The 9,838-nt window shown below is 36.7% G+C and overlaps 1 protein-coding gene across 2 annotated transcripts in view; it reads left to right on the forward strand.

The window, feature by feature from the left end:
• Window positions 1-1,233: 1,233 nt before the first annotated feature.
• ZFAND1 (zinc finger AN1-type containing 1) overlaps window positions 1,234-9,838 on the forward strand; it is an 18,338-nt gene continuing 9,733 nt past the window's right edge. Inside the window, exons 1-6 of one of the 2 annotated variants that reach the window (XM_003782519.2) lie at window positions 1,234-1,305; window positions 4,072-4,114; window positions 4,957-4,996; window positions 7,103-7,230; window positions 7,317-7,408; window positions 8,114-8,235. In XM_003782519.2, the coding sequence (XP_003782567.1) occupies window positions 1,251-1,305; window positions 4,072-4,114; window positions 4,957-4,996; window positions 7,103-7,230; window positions 7,317-7,408; window positions 8,114-8,235 (480 nt within the window). In that variant the 5' untranslated portion in view covers window positions 1,234-1,250. Of the gene's footprint in view, window positions 1,379-4,071; window positions 4,115-4,956; window positions 4,997-7,102; window positions 7,231-7,316; window positions 7,409-8,113; window positions 8,236-9,838 lie in introns of both variants that reach the window. The other variant, XM_023517698.1, reaches the window with a different exon arrangement.

The raw sequence follows: 9,838 nt of genomic DNA on the forward strand, positions 1-9,838 counted from the left end.
AAAAGAAAAGAAAGAAAAAGAAGAGAAAAAATCCAGATAGGCCACTGATCTTCGGAGTCAAGAATATCAGAAGTCTTTAGTACATGGATTTTTGTACTGGCTTTTCCACTCCGTTGAGCTAATCATTTAATTTCTATCTTTAAAAAGACAGAAGTTCTCATCTTAAAAAAAAAAAAAGAAAAGAAAAGAAAAGAAAAGCTAATGAGGCTAGAACAGTCAGATGACATTTTAGGATGCTTCCAGATTAAACACTAAAGTTTCTCTAGAGAACCAGGCAATTCTGAGATGGAAATCTTAAATAGATTTACTTAAGAGCAAATCCTGGAGTAATGATTCCTGTTTCCAGTCCCATCATTCTCTCTTCTTCCATGAATATTGCTTTACGAATCCCCAGAGCTACACAGACGGCATTGAATACTTCCCTAGTTCCTGTCATGAATACACCCGATTGTCAGTCATCCAGCCGGCACGGCGTCTGGCTTCCCATCAGTGGAATGGCATTCACTGGCACCCCACCTAAAAGAGCCTCTCCCTCAGCTCCTGCCAGGTGGCTCAGCAAGCACCTGCTACTCCCTTCCATCCCAGGGCAATGTCCACAAGCTTCCTTCAGGTAGTTACCTTAAATGAGTCTGGACCCTCTAACTGAAGTACACACTGGAGACCTCAAGAATTAGATTTCTTTTCTCCTACCACAATTAAAAAAAAAAAGAAAGACAAGAAAAAGAAAATAAAACCTTTTTAAAAACCAGAATGGCTCCCTTTCAAGGGGCATTTACTTTAACCAAGTAACATGGGTCGGGATGAGTCAGGAATTGGGTAACTTAAGTTCGTCTCTTTCACTTGATTCCTACAATTCTTTGCGTCAGGTACTGTGCTGGTTCTTGGGGTTATATTAATTAAAAAAAAAAAAAAAAAAAGACGATCCTTCTAAAACCGTGGCCGATTTTGGTGGCTGCACGCAAGAGCCGCCGCCGACAATCTTCCAGAAAGGCAGCTGGATATTTATTTTCTTAAGAATGAGACGAGAGGTTTTGCGCTCAGGTAAAAACACCCAGGAACTGTGGCCCTTTCTTTGGGCCAGGAGCCCGGCACCCAGACCGCTCCCACCGCGTTCAGACCTGCGTTCCGTCCGCGCTCCGCCCCCACCTGCAGGCTCCGCCCCCGGGCCCGCCGCGTTCCCGGCAGGCGCCGCGCGCGCGACACTGCCCTGCCCCCCTACGTTGGGTCCCGCCCCTCGCGGCGCGGGAGACATGGCGGAGTTGGACGTCGGTCAGCACTGCCAGGTGGAGCACTGTCGGCAGCGAGGTGATCGGGGAGTCCCCATCCCCGGCCGCGGGAGACCTGGGCCCCGCTTTGACTCCACGGATGGTGGCGGCGGGTGAGGGGAGGCCGCAGGGCCTGGCTGTGCCTGAGGAACGGGACGGGCGCGTTTCTTCTGGGTCTGCAGTGAGATGAGTTGATTCCCCTGAGCCTTTAGAGAGACTTGTGGTGTCCTTGGATGGGACCTGGGCAGTTCCAAGTGCAGGGAGCACTCTGCTGGGTCACATGGCCCACCCCTTTTTGATGAGCTCAGTGAGGGAGGACGTCTAATTCTGGGAGCGTTCTCCTCTGGCTTTGCCACTGCTACTTTGGGCAAGCCACTTCCCAAACTTTGTCTGTTTCTTATCTGTGAGAAGGAGGACTTGGGTATGAGCCGTTTTTAAACTGATGTTCATGGGCTTCTCAGAAAGGGTCTTAGCTTTGATTATCTTCTCAAAGGTCTCCTGATCCTCTGTCTGTTCCATCAGGTGATCATTATGCTCTCCCAGCTCTGTCATTCCGTGATTCTGATCATCGTTGTTCGAATAAACGTTTACAGATAAGCGATTTGGGTGCGGGGACCACATACGGGTATAAACTATAGTCTTTTACACAGAAAACCTTTCAGACTAGTATGCTGCATTTTAGAGAGCATCAATAATACTAATAGGTGATGGTCTTTATTAAACTGAGAGACCTTGTAATAAACATAGCCTGAAGTAATGTGGCATAGGCTTTGGGAGGACATACACCTAGAAGAAGCATTTTTTGAGACATAAGAGCGATAAAGACTGTTCAGTCTTTAGTGCCAAATGTGTGCCATGCCACATAAGGTGGCAAACAGGTTTCATCTTCCATTGTAGTTTGCCATTGATAGTAAGTGCCTGAATCACTGTTAAACCTCAGAGCCCTATAGTGAAGTGCCACATTGACTAGTGATGTCTGCTGCAGACACAGGTTAAAAGACAGGCAACAGTCCCTGCTACCTTCTTATTACTTGTGGCACTCTGTGTATCTTCCACCATTGGCTGTGTCCACTAGCCACTCGGCAATGAGAACCTATTTGTTTGCTGTCTTTTCATGTGGAAGCTTAGCCATTTGGGTTTTGACTATTCAGATATGTGTGTCTGGTATGCCTGGTTTCCCCTAGTGAATCCAATACCCATATACTATGTGTGACATAGTTCATCATCCTTTCCAGCTTCATGTACCTTTAACGTCAATTGAGATGAGGCCAAGGTCTCTCTCTTTTGGACTAATGGAAAGGGGCTAAGATTAGAGTATGTTAAGTAACTATCCTAAGTTTCACCTAGCATCTGGATGGATAAAAGGATGGTATCAGGTGCCAGGGAATTATTTTGATCTTAACTCTTCCCCTTGGTCCTCCTGATTTGTGTCTAATATTTACTTGATTACTAAAAGTCTTATAATACCAAACATGTGCATCTTCTCCATATTGAAAAGGAGATAAAAATTTTGCAGAATACAGTACTGCATGTTTCAGTTTCTTTTCTCCTGTTGACAAATCTGTTCATAGTTGCTTGATATGAAACAAATTCATGGTATCATGCGTTAGTAGAGACAGTGACAGTTTATGAAGCCATCTTGTCAGGTGAGGAAAGAACTATTCTGGCCCTCTTGTTCCATAGGCATAATTATCCAGGGGTCCCTTTTGGTTAGGGACCCTTTCTTTTTGGAGTTAGGATACTGGTGAGATGAGGTCTTTTTGAGGCAGTTGTAGCTTTCTCTAAGGTAAGACTGAGCAGCCCCTTCCACTTTTCATTTTATGAAGGTAGTGTGATTGGATATATTTAGCTTCTCTTGGCTATATACTGTAATTTAATAAGAGGTGTATTGAAAAGAACTTAGAAAATGATTAGATCTAGTGAGTAATGGTTAGTTGCCACATCTGAGAATAAATACTATTATATGTGCTTTTCAAAAGTTCAGTTCCTAACTAAATTGTTACTTAGTTACTTGGTCCTAACTCAGGTGTTCCTCAGAAGCAGGGGGTAAGGGGGAGTTCAACCATTAATTCTGAAATTCCAATACATTTATTGAACTTCTGGAATCACTTTTGAAAGCATCTCTACTCAATCACTACCGTATTGTTCTGAGTTGAGCATACTCAAAAGAAATTAATTGCTGTATTATTCTTATCAATAATACAAGACTCTTAACTATTCACATTTTTGACGTGTATCTCATTTGGTTTTTATAAAAACCCTATGAAGCAGATGTGGCGTACAGCACAGATACAGACACAGCTCTCTTCACACATGCATTTGGGTGTAAATACACTATATACTACATATTATCATATATACTGTATCAATATATATATCTAAATCTTTGCTGTTAAGTAACTTCTTCCCTAGCATTGCTAGATTAGTAAACAGTGAATGCAGAATTGAAACCCAGGATTTTTACTCCAGATGCAGAATTTTTAACAGTATAATGATGTCAAAAATAACACCAAGTAAATCTGGGAAACAAAACAAAAGAGGCCAAAAGGAGGCCAGAATGAATTTTGGCCTGAGTTAGCAAAGCTAATACAAGTGACATCTATTTCCTATAACCCACTTACTTTCAGAGTTATTGAGGTTGTGGTAACTTGTTTAACAGTGGTTATATAGTGACAGGCTATGTTGAGATTTTAGTCAAAAAGGTAGTTCTCCTATAGAGGTAGTCCAATACTTGACTCTTTTTTGCTTAAAAAAACTAAATGAAAATCAGATACTGACTGGTACATATATTTTTCCTCAATTTTAGATTTTCTTCCATTTATTTGTGATGGTTGTTCGGGAATATTTTGGTAAGTTTTTACAGGATGCAACATTTGGGAGTAATTTTAGTGTTTGTAATATCAGATTTATTTCTGAAAAGTAAAATGGTTTAAAATAGTTGTTACTTTAGCCATTGATATTTGATGTTCATTATAGCAATTACTTGGGGGGAAAAGAAGCCGATTAGTCATATCCCTGTTAATTTAATTCATGTATGTGACTAATATTTAATCTTTATGTGTGTAAGTTTATATAAAAGTTGTATTTTTAAGGACAAAATAATTGTCTGCAATATAAAGAATGGGATAAAAAAACTACTGTGATTATTGCTCTTTATTTTAATAAAATGAAAAGAGTGCAGTTGATATATTCTGTAAAATGGATATTCTTGTCATATCAAAGCAAAGTAAAACCTAGGAATTAACCAAGGATTTTTGAAATGTTTTTTCCTTACAATTAAACTTTCAAGTAGTAAGCATTTATTAAATGGGCCACTCAAAGAATGAATTCTTTTCAGAATATAATTCAGAAAGATTTGTTAGAAGTATATAAAAGTAATGTATGTTTTTAAATCACTCGGAATTAAAGCATTTCTTCTACTTTTTATTATTGTTAATCTTTTAGGAATAAAAAAATTCAAAGATTTGTTTGTATTTTCATATACGATAGAGTACTCAAAGTAAAGGTAATTTAGAGTAGTGAATTGCTTTTACTCATTGACATTGAACATCTGTTTTGAAACATTTGAAAATAGATGCTCCATCTTTAATTTAATCTTTAATTTGATCTACTTGGTATTTAAATCTACAGTTACCTTTAAATATGTTATTTGATTGATTTATGTAAATGTTATTTTTTTTAATTAATTAAGCCTTGAACACAGAAGCAAGGAGTCTCATGGTTGTCCTGAGGTATGTTAATATTTTTTCAGTCGGATAAAACATCTGTACTTGTGTACTTTTGTTCAGAATTTGATTAGATTTAAAGCCCGTCAGTGCCCCAGAGATTAAAGTTTGGCATATTAAGCTGTTTACTATGTAGAGAAGCTTTTGCTTCATATTTTTCACTGGCTTAAAGAGAAGTTGATCTACTTGGTATTTAAAAATTTTTGTCCTCATAATTCTTAAACATTTCTATTTAGGTAGCCCAGTTACAGCAGACTACATATTTATAAATATAGATTAGAATTAATGTCCTTATCATACAGTCCCCAGTTCACTGTTTCCTTCACCGTTGTGTTCATTTTCACTGGTACCTGATGATAGGATCTGCAGTAGTAAATCATGGTGGTAGTTCTGTCAACCTTAGACCACCAAGAACAAACCTGTAGTCTAACAAAATCCTCACCCTAATTCTGAAGAGATCATAGATTAGGAAAAGTCTACCAGATAGAAGCACAAAAATAGCTCTGTTACTAAGGAAGAATAAGTTGAATGATGAAGCTTGGTATAGAGCCGTGCGGGTATGCAAAGGAAATAGAAGATTAGGCAGACTTGCCCACCAGTCACAACAGTGCTGAGTAATTTAGGCTTTTTCCTTGGAGGCAGGTCAATTCCAGTAGGAAAAAGAAAGCTGTGTGTACCGTTCCTAATGTAATTTTCTTAAAATTGACAATTAAATAAGTTCTTCCTCTCTTGGTGCAGAGAGGGAATTAAGCTGAATAGACTCCAGTGGGAAAGGAGCATTTGCCTCTAACACTTTTCAGTGGATATTTCTTCCTGCGCACCATTTACCAAGTACATTGCCAAGGATTTTCACATCTGTTTTCTCAGTTATTGCAAATGAAGGTTATTTGGGCTAAGGTTGAAATCTGACCCTTTCAAGTTTAAGAAATCTGTCAAAATCTGACCTCTACTTGAAAATTAAAATTATCTAATATGTTGGTTTTATGCAATATTAGTTAGAAGGAAATACTCAAGAATTGTACAGTAAAAATTGATGTTTCTTATAGTTTATAAATATGTCCTGTGCTTTTTTTTTAATGATATCATCTGATTTTTATGAATGTCTCTTTAGATTATTAGTTCTCATCAATAAAATACTGAAATACCATTAGGCCATTGCAGCAAACTTGGAATGGTAACTAAGAAGTTAATTCTAACATGATCTAACTATCATTTATATAAAGGAATGCCTTTTGGTTATAGTTTTCAAGTAATTACAATTCTGTAAGTTGGTCACCAAAGGGACTGTGTAACAAACTGGTCACCAACAGAGATGGTCAACTTAAGGAAGTAGGCCTGCTACGTACATATAGTGCATGTCTGGCCTGTGGAAATTTGGTCAAGTTGAGGTGGTCAGTGTAGAGAGGTGGTCAACTATGGAGGTTCTGCTGTATTTCTCAAAGTTTATTCAACTCTAAAAACCCAGATACTTAATGCTTAGAATAGCCTGGCTGAACTAAAATTTTTTTTTAATCTTACAAAATCTTTTCTTCCTGTGGTGGATTATTTGCTGATAATAAAATATGAAAGAGACTGAAGAAAAATAAGTGATTACAAAAACTGTCCTTCACTTTTTATCTCATGGATAAATATATCATTTTTGAGTGTTTTATTCCTGGAGTTAGTGTTTAATCTCTTAAAATCAACACAGAAAGTAAATCTGACTTGCCATTTGCATTTATGTAAATGTTATTTTTTTTAATTAATTAAGCCTTGAACACAGAAGCAAGGAGTCTTCAACAAAGGTTGATGAGATGATACCTGAACATAATATTATGGAGACATCTTTGTGTGGGCCTCTTACAAAGTAGCTTAAAATTGTAGAGAGTATCTGAATAGTCATTTTAATATACTTAGAGGGTAAATATACCACAGTAGGAAAAATATGAAAATGTAGAACAGTCAACACAGTAATCATTTCTCACATAAGCATTCATTATAATGTTTGTCTGAGAGTCTGTAACTTGTTCTGATAAGTTGAAGCAAAAGTCATATGGATTCTGTCTTCTAACAGAGACACATTGACTTGCTTTATATGCAATACAATGCCATTTCCCCTTTTTACATTTTCAGGTGACTATAATCAATGAAAGACTGAAGACAGATAATCATAAATCTTATCCATGCTCATTCAAGGATTGTGGTGAAAGAGAACTTGTGGCAGTTCTGTGTCCTTATTGTGAGAAAAACTTTTGCCTAAGGTGATCACTTAAACCATTCATGCTTTGTGTATCTGTTTCGTTTCGTACAAATACATGAACTAGTATCACTCTTTTGTTGCTTGCAGACACCGTCATCAGTCAGATCATGAGTGTGAAAAATTGGAAATCCCAAAGCCTCGTATGGCCGCCACTCAGAAACTTGTTAAAGATATTATTGGTAAGTATTTAGAAAGCTTATTTTGTTGCTTTCTGTATTGCTGTGGACTCTTAGTTCTAGAGCGCCTGCTTCTTAAGTTTGCTCACCAGTTACCTAACAGCCCTGATGATAATAACTTGTATTTTGATACATACTTGTGACATTACTTCTCACAATGTTTACCTGACCAATGAAAATTTGGAAATTATTTGGAAGTACTCCTGTCAGGGTCTCTTTTGCTGATTCCACGTAGTTCAGCTAGTTAGAAAAATTGGCTAGAAATGGTATTATGAGATTGAAGTACTAAATTGCTTTTTCAAAAGACTAATATCTAGTCAGCTGACTTAATGGTAATATGAGATACATGTACTGGGAAAGAAAGTATCCATGGCTTAGATCAATCTCCCTGCCAATACATTACTTCAAAATTTTCACCCTGTAGCAAGGATAGTACCTTTATCAAAATCTTCCCTTTTAAACAGGCTTAAGTTGGAAAGAAGCAGTGTAACAATGAATTTTTTGATGTGGTGATTGTTTAGATCAACCTCAATTACATTTCCCATTGGTCATAAAAATATAAACTTACACAATGAATGTGGTCTCTGTATATTTCTATTGTGTGCAATTTGTGTACATTTCAAGGCCGTAGTTACTAAACACTTTATAAATAAACTCTGAAAAATGCAATAGCTCTTATGTGCTTACATGCTTATGCTTATCTCTTAGATTCCAAGACGGGAGAGACGACAAGTAAACGACGGAAAGGTGCCAAGAATAGTCAAACAGCAGCAAAGGTTGCATTGATGAAATTAAAGATGCATGCTGATGGGGATAAGTCATTGCCTCAGGTTGGTCTTAGAGATTTTTAAAAAATTCCAAGTGTAGCCAAAGGCCTCTTTTTCTCCTCCCTCCCATCAAGTAATAACTAACCTGAACCTGGTATGTATCATTCCTAGTATTACATGGTCTATTGCTGTATAAATAATATATAGTTTTGTGAGATTTTTCACTTAGAGAAAACTCCAATTTGGGAGGCTGAGGCAGGAAGTTCTTGAGACCAGCAGTTCAAGACCAGCATGGGCAACATAGAAGGACTCTTTTATCTCTACACAGGGGAGAAAAAAATGAGAAAAGAAATTATATGCATTCATTCTTTATTCTTCTTCGACTTTTTTTCCCCACTAGACATCATGTTTTTAACATTTATCCATGCTGAGACATTTAGTCAAATTCGTTATTTGACAGCTGCACATTATTCCATAGTATAAATATATCTGAGTTTATTCCATTAATAAGCAAAATTCAGATTTTTCTAGTGAACATCATTGTGTACGGATAGAGTTCCTCTAGGACTGTACCTTTAAAACTTATCAATTAGGGCAGCGCCTGTGGCTCAAAGGAGTAGGGTGCTGGCTCCATATGCTGGATGTGGTGGGTTCAAACCCAGCCCTGGCCAAAAACTGCAAAAAAAGAAAAAAACAAAAAACTTATCAATTATTTTATGTAACAACACAGTATGTGTATACACACATGTACCTTAACACAGTTTTATTAAGAGATACTTAGCCTTAAAATGTGTTATATGATGTATACTCCTTTGATTTGATTTGATCAGAATCTACTAGGTTGATTTTCTAACCCCTGATGGATTAGAACCACCATAGTGAAAAATGTTACTTTAGGGATATATTAGAAATAGAAAAACTGAGTTATGGGATTATCTCATTTCAGCTTTACTAGATATTGTCAACTTCTTACTGCCAGCATTCCACTTGTTTGTTTCTTTCCAGTAGTGCTTTTCAACTAACTATGTCTGTTCTTGGCCATTTATTCTTTCATAAAAATTTTAGGATCACTTTATCCTATTCTATGAAATTGTGGTTTTGATAGAAATAATGCTGAACTTAGAGAACTGACATCATTAGACTTCTTGACTCTCATCTATGTCCATGGTTTAACTTTCCAACTTTTCTTTAGGTCTTCTTTTATGTGTAATTATAGAAGTAACATTCTGTTTATACTTTATAATGCCTGTCATAAATATCTATATACTTTTCTTAGATTTATTCTTAGGCTCTAAATAACTTTATTCTCATTGTAAATAATACCTTTTTTGAAAATTAAGTTCCCCTAATTGTTTTATTATTGTTTGGTGTATATTGCCCTTCTGTCCACCAAACAAATTCCTATTAGTTTCCATACTTTGTAGATTTTTGTGGAATTTTTGTATCCTGTCATATCTTTTGTAAATACCAGTTTTTATGGGCTGATCTCCCCCAAATTTTTTTATTTTACTCCTTTTTATTGTCATTATTTGTCTTACTGCTGAGATCTTCAGATGAACGCCGAATAACATGGATAGAAATGGACATTTTCATCATATTTCTGACTTCAATGAAAATGCTTCTAAGTCTTATGTTTGCAATAGATTTTTTTTTTTTTTTTTTTTTT

Source organism: Otolemur garnettii, unplaced genomic scaffold (assembly GCF_000181295.1).
Source record: "Otolemur garnettii isolate 467f Iridium unplaced genomic scaffold, OtoGar3 scaffold00004, whole genome shotgun sequence".
NCBI lineage: Eukaryota > Metazoa > Chordata > Mammalia > Primates > Galagidae > Otolemur > Otolemur garnettii.